This window comes from Dermacentor albipictus, chromosome 3 (genome assembly GCF_038994185.2).
Source record: "Dermacentor albipictus isolate Rhodes 1998 colony chromosome 3, USDA_Dalb.pri_finalv2, whole genome shotgun sequence".
Classification (NCBI taxonomy): domain Eukaryota; kingdom Metazoa; phylum Arthropoda; class Arachnida; order Ixodida; family Ixodidae; genus Dermacentor; species Dermacentor albipictus.
This window is the reverse complement of record NC_091823.1, coordinates 103,427,251-103,441,268: the sequence shown is the minus strand read 5'-3', so window position 1 is coordinate 103,441,268 and position 14,018 is coordinate 103,427,251. Positions and strand designations below refer to the sequence as shown.

The 14,018-nt window shown below is 51.3% G+C and overlaps 2 protein-coding genes across 4 annotated transcripts; one reads left to right on the top strand and one right to left on the bottom strand.

Moving 5' to 3' along the window:
- Window positions 1-1,677: 1,677 nt before the first annotated feature.
- LOC139057732 (uncharacterized) lies at window positions 1,678-3,939 on the bottom strand. The gene is made up of 4 exons (XM_070536480.1): window positions 3,865-3,939; window positions 3,446-3,745; window positions 3,043-3,302; window positions 1,678-2,905 (listed from the first exon to the last, which is right to left on the bottom strand). Exons 1-4 carry the CDS (start codon window positions 3,937-3,939, stop codon window positions 1,678-1,680), a joined length of 1,863 nt encoding a protein of 620 aa, XP_070392581.1.
- Window positions 3,940-6,399: 2,460 nt separating this feature from the next.
- Window positions 6,400-12,264, top strand: LOC139057496 (optomotor-blind protein-like). Of its 3 annotated transcripts, XM_070535857.1 has the most exons (5): window positions 6,414-7,311; window positions 8,106-8,206; window positions 8,321-8,439; window positions 11,841-11,986; window positions 12,134-12,264. In XM_070535857.1, the coding sequence occupies exons 1-5, from the start codon at window positions 6,593-6,595 to the stop codon at window positions 12,177-12,179; spliced, it is 1,131 nt and encodes a 376-aa protein (XP_070391958.1). In that variant the 5' UTR covers window positions 6,414-6,592; the 3' UTR covers window positions 12,180-12,264. The 3 variants fall into 3 exon arrangements, with proteins under 3 accessions (XP_070391956.1, XP_070391957.1, XP_070391958.1); XM_070535855.1 differs by having other exon boundaries at window positions 6,400-7,311; window positions 8,106-8,439; XM_070535856.1 differs by having other exon boundaries at window positions 6,400-7,311; window positions 8,106-8,439; window positions 12,088-12,264.
- Window positions 12,265-14,018: the final 1,754 nt, after the last annotated feature.

The following is a 14,018-nucleotide window of genomic DNA, read 5'->3' as shown; positions in this document are numbered from 1 at the left end:
GCGGCAATTGCTCTAGCCATCAGGAGTAATATGTAGGCCTGCATTTACAGTGATTCGAAATCCGCTGTAAAGTGTTTTGATAAAGGCTACGTAGCTGGAGTTGCAGCTAAACTTTTTGAAAACATTGGAATTATGAGAACTGAAATCCGATGGATTCCTGCGCAATGGGAAAAGTGGACGAGATTCGGGTAAACCTCAATGAGGTTGCTCATGACTTGGCACGAGGACTTACTAACCGTGGCACTCACAACTGAGGCGTTCACCATCAAGCCAGGGAATCTAGAGATCATTTAATAACATACAATGACGGGTGCATATCCCACACCGTACACCATTAATAAAATATATCCAGCTGGAGGATAAAGATGGACTGCAGCGATTGTATTGACATCATTGGAATCAGACATATGCTGGCGGGGTGTCCCGCGACTCCCGGACCTCGATACAATAACACACACACACACACACACACACACACACACACACACACACACACACACACACACACACACACACACACACACACACACACACACACACACACACACACACACACACACACACACACACACACACACACACACACACACACACGCACACGCACACGCACACGCACACACACACACACACACACACACACACACACCGCACGCACACAGACGTGGCGCCTCTCGCTTTAACAAAACTAGTGGCCGAAGCTTTTATGGTGGTACCCCTAGAGAATAAAACCCAAACAAATTCTAATACCGGGCGATCGTACGTTTTATATACCATCAAAAGTTATTTTCTTCGCATACCTGATCTTCGATTGCTCAATTTGCGCGAAACGCGCAAATGCGCATTTTTGAATAAATTTCACTCGTGTATGAACTCAAGGTGCCCAAACATGTCAGACATTTTGTGACAGATCGGATATAGGCTGTATTAATTGAGGATGCAGCCGTAGTGGTATATGTACGTGCAACACTATGCGCGTGCTTCTGAGGGTGTAGGGGAACTGGGTACAGAAATGACGCGTTAACAAAAGTATGAGGGTACAAGTATGAGGTAAACAAATCATGTATTTGAAGATGCGCCCCAACTTGAAGCCCATGCTTGACTTAGTCAACATAATGCCTACCATGAACAGGACCAACATGCTCGTTGCCTTTCCTTGGGCGCGTTCAAGTCAGGTGTCATCGTGACCAAGTCAAGCATGGGCTTCAATTTAAGGGCCCCTCACCAAGCCCCATAGCGAATTTTGATTATACGCTGGAAGTTGTTATATGTCCTCTAGAGAGCGTTCTGTAGCAAAATTTGTTTCAAATCGGCTCATTAATAGCCGAGATAGAAATATTTCAGTGCCGCGAACCCAGTGCGGCTCAGCGCAAGCAGGGTGGGGGAGATTGGATTAAAGAGAGAGAGGGTAGGAGGGAGAAAGGTAGAGGATCGTCCTAGTAGCATCAGAGAAGCCCGGCCGGGAGGGCCCAGTGGGTTCGACCGGAGGAGTAGGCTGGAGGTAGACCGTATAGGAGGTGGCCCAGCAGAAGCGAAGTAGTGGCGGATCAGGAAGCTCGAGGTGGTGGTCTTTGTAGAAATTTCCTATAGTCTCGCCGAGAGCCCCGACGAGTCGAGGTACTCGACGACACTTAGGAAGGCTGGTAGCTGATTACGACAGGGGAAGAGGATATCTTCCTGTCATGAACATGGGAGCCCCAGGCGGTGGAACTCCTGCAGAAGTCGGCCGCGGTTCTGCTGGTGCGCAGGGCAGGCCAACAGGAGGTGCTCCAGGGTCTCTGGCTCACCGCAGGAGGCACAGGCTGGCGAGGTGACTTTCCCAAGGCGGTGCCGGCGGGCTGTCGTCCAGTAGCAGCCAACTTGCAGTCGGAGCAGCAACGAGGCATCCCTTCGTAGGAGGCCGTGCTGTGGAAGAGGCCGTAGAGGCCGGCCCAGAGATGCCCGTTTGTCCGGGTGGCAGGCGATGATGTGCCGACGCAGCCTCAGTCTCAAGAAGTCTGCGGCCGTTACAGCAGGGCTGAAGGGGACGCTTGAGTGTTGGGCACTTTTTGCAAGAGTGTCCGCCTCTTCATTGGCCGGGATCCCCACGTGTGCCGGTAGCCAATGCAGGGATAGTGAGCATCCTGCGTCCTGAAGGGTCGTCAGTCTTGAAGAGAGCAGCGCAATCCCAAGGCTATCTCTGTCAGGGTTCTGCAGGCAGAGCAGCGTCGCCTTGGACTCGCAGAAGATGGCTGCCGGGGTCGCTGGTAGCGCCTCTGCCAGTAGGTCCACAGCAAGGTGGAGTCCTGCTAGCTCTGCTGCGGTAGAGCTTGCATGTCCCGGGAGTCGGCACAGCATGCTCTTTTGTAGGGCCGGTGCAACGCAGGCTGCTGTGGATGAACCCGTCTCCGGTATCACGGATCCATCGACGAAGATGTGAAGGTGGTCCCCAAGTCTCTCTTGGAGGAGAGAGGATGCCGTCTGCTGTAGGGCACATGTTGCGGAACGGTACTTTAAGTCACCTGGCAGCCCCGTCGAGATAGGGATTGGTGGTCGATGTGGTGGGCGAGGGTGTACGGCGTTTGCAGGCGTGTGCCCTATGACTTCCTTATAGAGGCCACACAGCCGTCCCATGTGTGATGCTGGCCGGGAGCGTAGATGGGTCAGGAGTGGATGATCATCTGCGGCATGGTGTAGGCGATCAACGTGTCGTAACCCCTGTTGCAGGAAGAGTAGTGACAGGGCCCAGGTACCTGCCTCAGCAAGAATGGCGGCCACTTGTGAGGTTCGGGGAACGCCAAGACAGACCCGCATTGTTGACCGGTGCTGAAGCCCCAATTTCCGCAGGCAGGGTGGGGGCAGCGCCACAAGAGGGAGGGCATACAGTAGCCGTGAAGTGGCTACAGCTTCAAAGAGCTGCAGGGCCCACCTGGTGGTACAGCCCTGTACACGGGCAAGGAGCTGTGAGATCGCCTTGAGGAACCGGAGCGTCTGGGTGCACAGGGCGTTGGTAGCCGGCAGCCAGGTCAGCCGATGGTCAATGCGCAGCCCCAGGTACGTGAGTGCCTTGCTCCATGGAATCTGGACGCCCTCCAAGCGCAGCCGGGCAGCTTAGCGGTGGGCTGCTGCTCAGGGATGCCTCGGTCTTCCTGGCCGAAGACCGAGGCCGAGAAGGCCTCGGTCTTCCTGGCCGAGATGGTAAGGCCGATGCTGCACAAATGGGCAGCCGAAGTGTCCAGGGCTCTCTGTAGGGCCGCACGTGTCTTGCGGATGTGTTGCGGTGGTCCCCGTACCGATAGGACGATGTCATCCGCGCAGATTGAGGACTGCACGGGGAAGTGAGGGTCGATTGGCAGGGCAGCAGGCAACCATGCCAAGGCCAGGTTGAAAAGAAAGGGGCTCCTCACTGACCCCTGTGGAACGCCTGCAGCGACTGGACGGGGGTGCTCTTCGATCAACCCACACGCACCCTGAGGGTGTGATTGTGCAGGAACGACGAGAGGAACTCCTGCAGGTTGCCACATATGCCGAGAAGGTCCAGGCCCTGCTGGACAACTGTGTGAGGGAGGCTGTCCAAGGCATCCTGTACATCGATTACCAAGAGCATCACGAGGTCCCCGCCGGCTTTGGCATCCTCCACGGTGGACACCATGTCAGCGATGGAGTCCGCAGTGCACCGCCGCCCCCGGAAGCCCGTCTGTTTGTCTACCAGGAAGCCGCGAGCACGGGCCACCCAGTCCAGTCGTGCCAGGGCCATGGCATCCATCACCTTGCGGCAGCGGAGGGAGCGGAGGTGAAGGAAACCGGTCGATAGGACGACAGTTCCCTAGCCGGTTTTCTGGCCTTGAAGATGGGTGCCACAATGGCTGTGCGCCATACCTCTGTTACCTGCCCTGGCTGCCAGATCTCATTGAAGCACTCGAGCAGGCGTTGTTGCTCGCTGGCGGCCAGGTTGCGGAGCATTTGTGGCGTTACACCGTCTGCTCCTGGTGCGCTGCGGCGTTTCCCTCGCCTCAGGGCCGCCTGGAGCTCGGGCAGGGCAAGTGGCTTTTGGCAGAGGGAAGCGACCTGGCTGGACGTCCAAGCAGGGTGGACGTCGACATGGGTCACTGCATAGATGCGGGATTTGGTAGGCACCGCTATTCAGTGAACCTATTTGACGCCCATTTGGAGCACTGTATACGTATGTTCTAATCGGTCTGCTCTGACCTTCGATGAACCTTTTTGATGCCAACTTGTGTCCCTGAGTATGTGCCAGTTGGTGTCTGCCGCTCTTCTATGAGCCTCTCACCAAGTTGGGTCGCCGAGTGTGTGGATTTTCATCTAAACTGGCACTATTCAAAACGCGCTACATATATACTTTACACCGTCCGTTACAAAACAATTGTCGTGAATCAAATTGATGTCAGTTTTCACACAGGCTGACAGCAACAATGAGCTTATAGGCTACTTTTGTACAGTTTCACATGCATCTGAGCTCATACGGTGAATGACTGCTTCACGTAATCGATTCTGAGTTAATTTTGGAAATAAAGGAATAATAAAGGCCAGGTATACATAAGGGGCTGAGTAGGTTAAGCGTCGTATATATATGCGTGTCTCGGGAGCACGTCCGTCACGACATGTACGACAAGTTACGCGTCCAGTAACGAAGAGTGCCTCATACTGATATCATATGCTGATATCTCTCATATCGGGCGCCATTGAATGGCCAATCTGCTGAACATATATATATATATATATATATATATATATATATATATATATATATATATATATATATATATATATACAAATCGGAAGTCGCCGGCAGGCTATCGGTACAGCTCGAAAAGAAATTGGAACGATTCGAATCTGTTCTTGTTAGGCCGACCAGTTCACCTATCAAGAACTATCAGGCCTATATGATACGCCTGATATAGACAAAAAAAAATTCCCGATTCAGAGAGCGAACAAACGCGACGCGACCCACCGATGACGTGGCGTATCTCGGCATGCTGACAACGGAATGAGTCAGCCTTCCTGCGCGTCCAGTGACGAGCATGTGGGTAGCGGGAAATAGCACACGAATCTTACAGGTTATCCTAGCTATCAGCTAGGTAGACCAGTTTATGCATTACCGGAGACAAAACAAAAAGCGCGATTGGAAAAAGAGCAAGACGCGCGGTCACGAACTATCCCGTACTTTCATGGCGACATCCAGGACAAACGCCAAAAAATGAATCAATTTATTAGAATAGCTGGCACTTTGGCCTGTTATGAGAAAGGGTAATATAGGGCGTACTTTACATCTCCTGAAGAATATAACGGGGAAAGTGGTGTGCGAGTGAGGATTACAGATAACTGAAAGAAAAATAACAGGAAGCTTATACACATAGGACTGGGGGTGTGGCATCAAATAAACACACGCGAGAGATCGGTAAAGAAATAGGAGGAATTTTGACAAGAACAAAACCTATTGCGTGTTTTCCCGTGACATTAAAAAGTAACTGAATATGTAAAATAACCTAATAAAAACATAGAAGGTGTCGTCCTTTTATTCGCCCAATAAAATGCAGCAAATCGATTAAATCATGTGAAATGTCGTGTCACTTGGTGTGTATAATCATTCGTTCGCCTCAGATTATTTCCTTGCATCCGTATCGTGGACAGGAATAAGCGCGCGCAGCCGAGCGTTCGAGGGAGAGGGGAGACAGTATGTGGCGACGACGCAGTGTGGTGCCGTTAAAGGAAAGTATGATTTCATAATGTATGCAGCCTAAACAGCTTCGCTGGCAATCCGTCCCCATACGAATGTTGCGGCCCCACGAATGTTTTCTGGATACACCACTGACGGCACGAGAGAAGACTTGTTTGCTCCCCCCTCCTCGCATTGCACTATGCTATGCCATTGTTGACGTGATCCTGCAGGTTCTTTCCAGGAACCAGCACAAATCTTAAGATCGTGACGGAGCCTGCGCATGCCGCAAACTAAACGTACCGTCATAAAGGCAAAGGTGCGCAAGACAGATGACGATTATTGTGGTCCAAAATGAGCCGCGAAGGATGCAAACTTTTTTTTAAGAATGTGGCCGCCGATTTGGTATGTCGAACCACGGCCGCTGTGGCTTGGTCGAACACGCTTGGTCCAACTCCCGTGAACTCGTGGCTCGTCGCATCGCGTGCATTTGTGCCCGCGAAAAGAAAAGCGCGAGGCCACGCGCCGCCCCAAAAGAGCCAGTTTGCGAGCGAAGACGAAGACAGATATATCCAGAAAACCAGTCATTCAAACATCGCAAAATACCCTCTGGCGCATTATCACTTACCCTCCCCCCCCCCCTCCACACAAAAAAAAAAAGTTGACCAAGCCCATTGCTATTGTAGCCTGGATTCGTGCCAGTCATTCTCTAATTTGATTAAGGGAGGGGGGAGGGGAGCATGTTCCTCCAGAATATCGCGACAACAAAAGAAAGCTCCGACACAAGTTTTTAGGCTTCCTGCGGTTCGAGGGAGAGGAGAAAATTGTGTACAAGAACCAGGGCACGCTCGTACGGCAGAGAACACCAATCCCCGTGCGCGGGTATGTGCTAAATACTTTCGGGTGATCATCATCATTATCATCATCATCAAAAACGCCATGCGTCGGCCTTCTCGAGTGGCACACTTTTCGAGCACGCTATACAACGAGTCACTGCACAGCGCACGGCAGCTACTGAACAGTCGCAGGCCAGCTGCAATCGCGTTCGCTGCGACGCACTTCGCAAACGCCGCTTGTGCCTCGAAGATGGCGTCGTCGGGCCGTGCTGCTGGCTCCGCTGGCGCTGGCCTCAACGCCGGTCTCCCCAGGGACGACGACGGCCGGATGAGCGCTTGCAACGGCTACGCCACGCTGAGGGGCGGCGACTGCGAGCCGTCGGCGAGCAGCAGCAGCGACGACAGCAGCAGCGGGGACGACGACGGCACCAGCAGCGGCGACAGCAGCAGCAGCAGCGGTTCCAGCAGCGACAGCGGAAGCAGCGACGTCGCGCAGGCCGGCGCGTCCCAGTCGGAGGACATCGACATCGAAGAGGCGCCGACCGTCTCCATCGTCGCAGCCGGGGCCGCCTTCGCTGCGGGCGAGCCGCAGATGGGCATCTGGATTCAGCCGAACGTCGTCCGCCCGGCGGACCTTCCCAGCGACCACCCGGACGAAGTTCACGACTGGAGCGGTTGGCCCAAGTTTCCTGCCAAGAAGGACTCGGATCAGCAGCCTGCGATCGCTCCGAGTCTGCCGGCCAAGGTTCCCCATGTCGCGCTCGTCAACCAGCACGAGTTCCTGCTGCCTAGGATGGAACTGCTGATACACACACAGGGCAGGCGAGTGTCTTCTTTTTTTTTCGGAGCTCCCCCGTCGGCTGCTCGATCGGCATGGGTGTTGGCGCGGCCTATTCTGGGTCGTATGCGCGTATTGACTCGTACTACCACAGAGCAGCGGATGAAAGGAACGCACGCTGAGTGCGTTATTGTAGTGCTCGGGCGGACGCCGCTTTCTTCTACGGAGTTTGCCGTAGTTGTATCGTCGTGGCGCATTTAAAATATTCATTATTGCGATACCAGTTATGCGGAAAGACGATATGGATTCACCTCGTCGTGCAAGGGGACGAATTCAAAACGGTTCGCTTTCAGAAGCGTTGCAACATCGCACTCCACAGGGCAGCGTCCTGCCTTCCGTTGTTGGCATGAGCGTTCCGAGCACACATTATAGCGTTCCTGCCGAGAACCTTCACTTACCACACCGTGGTGTACATGCTGGTCCGAAAAAAAAAGCAGTGGACAGTAATCACGGGACGCTAGGCATTTATCACGCGGATGATAATCATCGTGTCATTTTGCTAAAGTATCCCTGCAGTTGAAACCGATTGAGCAGTGTTGAAGCAAGGTGATTGAGTCGCCCATGTTCGTGGCTACAGGCAGCGCGTCATTGAGATACGAGGAACAAGCACCTATGCACGAGCCACGTATATTGCTGTCGGTTCATGACTTTCTCAGCATGGCATCGTGCAATCATGGTGTTTTAGCTGCTCGTTTCGACACGTGCTTGCCTATACCCATCGCGTGACAACGGTGTTTGTCAAAAATGAACGTGCCTCGACCATCTCCCTCACATGCAGGTTCATGCAGCCAGCGCCTTCGTTTCGGATTACAAACTTGGTGGACGACTTGCAGTACACGGCCTGGCTCACCTTCACGGATTCCACTGGGAGCGAATGCGGTCAGTGCGACCGAGACGCTACCGTCGTCGGCCTTTTCACCGCCTCCCGAGAGAGGCGTCTTTCTTTGCGTTTGTTTGTGGTGAAGTACGAGGCACGTCCTTGGACTTGTGCAGTTGGTCAGTATTCCCACCCGGATTCACCGCATCCCGGTTCCTCGTGGAACGGCCGTGTGCTGTCGTTTTCTCGGCTGAAGCTCTTCTCCAGCGACGGCTTCACCTCGAAACCACCCCCGGTGAGAGTTAGTTCGCCGCTACCCCATTTTAACCGCGCTTGTGATTTAAGTTGCCGTTCGTAACTTGCACTATACTTCGCAGGCTACCAGTGTAAAATTCCCGTGTCCTTAGCTACTGCCTAAGAGACGCGAAGGCTTAAGCCTAATGTAATTCGCATGAATCCTCCTTCATCCACCTTAATCTTCCTTAATGCACCCTAATCCTCCTTGGTACACCTTAATTTACTTTGGTAATCATTAATAATGTTTTATACACGGCTGGACATGCTTTGGTTCCCTTCTGGCCTTCCTTAGGTCACGTGATATTTCCTGTACGTCATCACGCGCCCTTGAGACAGGTATCACCTTATTCAGTGGATCGGCCACATCAACTGGCGACGAGCCGCTGCGGCACTCACGTGACATCATGAACTCTCGCCTCCTCTTTTACTCTGCGTGTAGGTGCGCGATGTTGCGTGCTTTTTTCTTCGTCTGCTGACAGATCGGCGCTGTTTTTACGTTCGTCACGTGAGTTATGACTTATGATGATGATGACGATGTCGTTGCCACCAATCATAATCGTGATGATGTGGTCCCTTCTGTTGCGGCGTCGCCGCGTTCATAAGACCAGGAGAATGAGCTACTGGGTGTTGCCTCCGCGCAAATGTAATTATGGTGCGTCTTCTCGCACAGAATCGGATATGGCGCACTGTCTCCGAAAACCTTTCCGTCGGGACGTCTCGGTTTAGACTCATCATTCTAAAAAGAAAAAAAAACTATCGCAAACCATTACAATTGCAATAAGCACGAGCGAGAGCTGACGCGAGCAGACGATAGTACGAAACGAGCGTGCCTGCTGATACCACGTACTAGTACGAATCACGCGGTCGGGCGGGTCCGCATAAAACCAGTCATCTCCCTCCGCACATCACTGAAGGGGCAGCTCTCATTGGTCTTCGGCGTTCGCGGCTGTCTTGTCACTGCGGGATGCCGCGAAAAATCGGTCCAGGACCGATCCATCCCGCGGTGCGAAAATGCTGCCACGCGGCAGCTTACGCAGCGTGAACTTGCACGTTAACAAAAACCTGCACTCACACTCTTCGCGAATGAATGCCGTGCGCTAGGTCACGCAAAATTTGACGTGAAGCGCACGTCACATTTTAAACAAACACGCAAGGAAATAATGATAAAAACAAAAAAGAGCTCGGGCAAAGCCGCCGAGTTCAAGTGAGCAACGCCATTCCGCAGGACATACTAGCTGCTTTGCACAGTATGCCAAGGCTTGCGACAGTATCACTGATTGTCAGGGGTCACCGATAACGAACAACTAAATTGTGAAATAGAAAAAGGAAATGCAATTTGTTGTTTCAGTTTACCCAAAATATTTGACACGAAATATTTACTCGCACGACAGTATACTGTTCGAACTTTTTCGAACATTTTTTTTTACGCGTAGGTTTTCTAGTTTCAGCGTTCGTTGCCCCCCTCCCCCTCGCCTAGTCACGCATCAATCGTGCACCACTAACTGATATCTCTGGCGATAAGTCTTGGCGTGCTTCACGACCTTTTGCAAGCTTCGCGACCTATTTAGATGGACCTTGCAAGGTCGACCCAAATAGGTCGCCCAGATCCAGGCGAGAAGTGGCTCAGTACAAGTTGTCACCGACATCAGCAAGGGTGGTTATGGGAGCAACGATTGAAGCGCGACTATGTTTGGAGGGAACAAACATTGGGAAAGAAAAAAGCGTTTTTTTTATTCAAGCGAGACACAGATTCATTCAAAGGAAATAAAATTTGTGGTCAATTTTATATATTCGTGACGAGTTAAGAAAATACAAGTCAATTAAATTTTATCGTTATAATAAATACATTTCTTTTCAGCGCCCATCGTTACAGGGGGCGTTGACGCCCCTATCACTCGCAATACATTGCAGCTCTTGAAATGTGCGAGAAAGGCGGGCTCGTAAAGTTCACCTGTTGAAATACGCCACCCTCACACGTAGTGCTTTTCTTTTGCTTGTCGACTTTTGTCTGAATTTGGTGACGCAGGTAGCTTCATCGATTCTTAACCTGTTCAATCAAAAGTAGTGAGTTACGACCGCCAGATAATTGTTTAGCAGTTTTCGTGCGAATGCGCTGGCCTACGGGCTTTGCGTCCGACGATGGGACCAGCACTCTACTCCTCGAAGCTTTCGTCGGCCTCCAAAGAAAGTATGTTCCGTGCAGGGGTGCGATTTCGACAATCGTACGGCTGGCCTTGCGTCGCTTTCCGCGCTGAAAGCATGAAATGCCCATCAAGTCGAATGGCGGGGCACTTGAATATATAGTTTTAAAGGCAGGCCAACAAAACAAATTTCGCGCCTTCGAAAACAATGTGACGTCATTTCTGTTTCTTTAAAGGATATGGCGTCACATTATTTTTTCTTCCGCCGGAAGTGTTCCCTCGACATGCAGACGGCGCTAAGCCCCGTGAACCGCCGGTGAACCGCCATGTTGTGAACGTATCGGCTCCTATATGGAAGCTTCGCTACCAGGCATATTTAAAACCCTGGACCTTTGTACTTCCCAGCTTTGAACGAGCGCGCACGTTGCACTAAGACGCAGGACAGGACTGTCGAGTTCGCAGTGTGCGCTTGTTCAAAGCTGGCCCAGCGTCACTTGGGGAAGCATATCGGGAATTTATGACAGCGCGGGTGCTAGAAGTGCTTGCCGTGCTGTCCTGTCTCCTGTCTTGGTGCGTGCGTGCGATGGCTTTCACAAGTCACATTCTTCCGAGCCCAGCTCGCAACACGCAGTCGTACCACGATACTCGTCGCTATACCTGTTTTCTTTCTGGTCATTGTGGTTTCTCGTCACACCAAAAGATAGCACAGATGACCATGTGTACCCCAAGGAGACAAACACTTATTTTGGTAATTTTCGCTGTTATAACTCGTCGATCAACGGATGCCGAGTATTGTTAATTAGGTTGAACTGTGGATGGGTGACCAAAATTCCACCACTCTCAGCCAACATTGTGACACCCAACACCTTATTTTAAGATTTGCCTTTATAGGATAGCTAGTGCAGGAGGTGCCAGGCCAGTTTTGTATTGAACTAAATAACGAAGTGCTTTGTGCCAGTCATGCTGCTGTGCACTGCGATTGTTGTAACTTCCATCAATGCAGTTTAGCCTTGTGGTAATGGAGCTGAATACCTTCATTATAAGTGGACAGTTCATTCAGGGTAAGTGGACTGCCCAGTCGCACACTGCAGAATTGGTGCGTCACGCGGGCTGGATTTGGATTTTTGTACATACGTGCAATATCATACGAATAAAAAAAAAAGGCGTGCATTCTACTGACTAAACCGCGATTTAACACCTGCCTCACTCCAAACTAAACGCTCAATACAGAAACTGCCCTTTTTTCTATGTCTTGCAGATCACTCTAACGTGTAACAATAGCTACCGCATCCAAGTGAACGTTGGAATCGTGGAAGACAGCGGACACATCCTGAGCGCGTCGGTCGTCCGACAGTTTGTCGGTGCTTACTTTGTCGCCGTCACCCAGTACAGCAAAAAACCTAGGTGGGTATTGTGCTTTCCACGCGGGCTGTTATCTTCCTTTTCCAAATCGGTGCACTTAACATTTCACTCTCCTTCTTTCATTCTCTCTTTTCCTTCTACAGCTGATGAAACCACAATCAGCTTTATTTTCATTTTTTTTGCTTCTAGTCTCTCGCGTCCAAGCAACAAGGGGTTGAAGACTAAGGCACGATAATATAATGTCAATACTTCGCACCATTTTCACGACTTCCATTGTTTCTGTGATAACATTAATAAAGACATATTTGTCGGTACATAAAGGTCTTTTCTCCTTTTTACTTGTTCAATGACATTCTACAGTACAACAAAGACAAACAATGTAATTGTGGTGGATACTGAGGAATAGAAAAATAGACCTGCTGCATACATGGTCATGCCGCAGGCCAGTTCCCGCCCTAAAGAGAACGAAAGAAAAATGGAAGCGCTCCCAGCACATAAATATGAACACCCTATAGTTCTCCTGCATACCTCACAGAAAATGCATTGCGCACAGAATGCAACCTGGAGATGTAGTTCCCACTAGAACAAAGTTAGAATTCCCAACATGCACGTTATTGAGGCCATTCAACAGGTACAGAGCGATAGCGCCCTCTGGGCTACTTTAGTGAAGATGTGATGGCTTGAACCGTAGACAATTACTAGAGAGAACTGTGGCCCTGTCTAAGGGACCGGCAAGCAGGGCAGTCCAGCCAGCATGGGCATGATGGATGACGCATTTGCTTAAACTTCGTCTTTGTGACTTTGCAAGGTGATCGTTTTACGAAGGCACTGCATTATAAATAATTAAACACAAAAATTGTCTGACGGCAGGATTCAAGCACAGGACCTGTAGCACAGAAGCCGAATATTGATATGATTACGCCATGGACGCACGGACAAGCGGAACCACTGCAATTGGCAGAGAAGTGGTTCTTGAGGGGAAGGAGAAAAGGCTAGCGCTATTTTCTGCAACTCATGCGGGAGCACGGCTCAGGTTGCGATTATGCGTACTTGCGGCGTCTCATTACCCTCTGCGTTAAAGAAAAGCATAAATTGCTTCGAAATTTAGGAGAATTTAGGCCCGGGTGAAGCGTAATAAACGACGCTACAAGAACGTCCGAATACACAAGCACGACGTTCAGACCGATTCACGTACTACCCATCATTCCCGTGGTGGCTGAACGATCCCAGCGCCAAAGTTCCCTGCAGTACTTCTAGGAAACTCTGTGGCTTAGATGGCACCCAGCCTTTCAAGCGCAGGCGTAATTTTTGCACCAGCTTGCCATGATGTGAAGGATTTTCAGGGTGTCCACTTGGACAGGGAAGAAGGTAGAAGTACAGGTAAAGCTCAGCATAACGAAACTTAACTGCCTCCTTGGGACCAGATGGAATGACATGTTGCCGTTTACGCACCTCTAACCGGGAGATAAGAGTGTGGCCCCCCGAAGCGGAGCAGCAATACCCTCTCACCGTCATTTTCCGTACAAAGTTCAAGCGCGATAAGATTCGATCGCGCGCTGTATGCCGTGGCTGCGAAGGGAAGCATGCGAGGGTGCAACGAGAGGCATAGGATCGAGCGCATCGTCTTCCCGCGCGAGCAAAGGATTGGGGAGGCCAGCGCGCGGTAAATATGCTTGAGCGCTCATGCGTTTGCGTCTGTCTGAATGGGGGCAGATGACCGCGCTTCTCTTTTCGTCTGCCCATGGCTGTCGGTGTGCAAGGCCCCAACCCGCTCTGCATGAAGATATCTGTGGCGGATTCAAAGGTGCGAGCCGAGACGGCCGTGGTTTCATGTGAACTGTTTACTCTCGCGTCTGGTGCTGAAGGTGTGTTCACCAATTTCTTGCTTTTGCTTGAAAGTGGATGACAAATCTAAAAAAGAAGGCCTAAAAAGTAAGGTTTGCGCTTATTCTTCAGGGCTAAGCTCTTAGGCGCCCGTTCCTGCGGCGAGCGTCGACATCGTGCCTCGGCGTCCTAGTATACCCGAGCGAGCGAGCACGGCGAAGGATGAAAGACCGAAGGCGGAGCGCGGATA

What these genes read in the sequence shown, in the direction of transcription:
- LOC139057732 (XM_070536480.1), bottom strand. Translation starts at nt 3,939, where the DNA reads ATGCTCCGCAACCTGGCCGCCAGCGAGCAACAACGCCTGCTCGAGTGC. An exon ending in AGATCTGGCAGCCAGGGCAG is followed by an intron (nt 3,746 to 3,864) that starts GTAACAGAGGTA and finishes CGCTGCCGCAAG; the next exon opens with GTGATGGATGCCATGGCCCT. An exon ending in TCCAGATTCCATGGAGCAAG is followed by an intron (nt 2,906 to 3,042) that starts GCACTCACGTAC and finishes CTGTACCACCAG; the next exon opens with GTGGGCCCTGCAGCTCTTTG.
- LOC139057496 (XM_070535855.1), top strand. Translation starts at nt 6,593, where the DNA reads ATGCGTCGGCCTTCTCGAGTGGCACACTTTTCGAGCACGCTATACAAC. An exon ending in TCACCTCGAAACCACCCCCG is followed by an intron (nt 8,440 to 11,840) that starts GTGAGAGTTAGT and finishes TATGTCTTGCAG; the next exon opens with ATCACTCTAACGTGTAACAA. An exon ending in CAGTACAGCAAAAAACCTAG is followed by an intron (nt 11,987 to 12,133) that starts GTGGGTATTGTG and finishes TTTTGCTTCTAG; the next exon opens with TCTCTCGCGTCCAAGCAACA.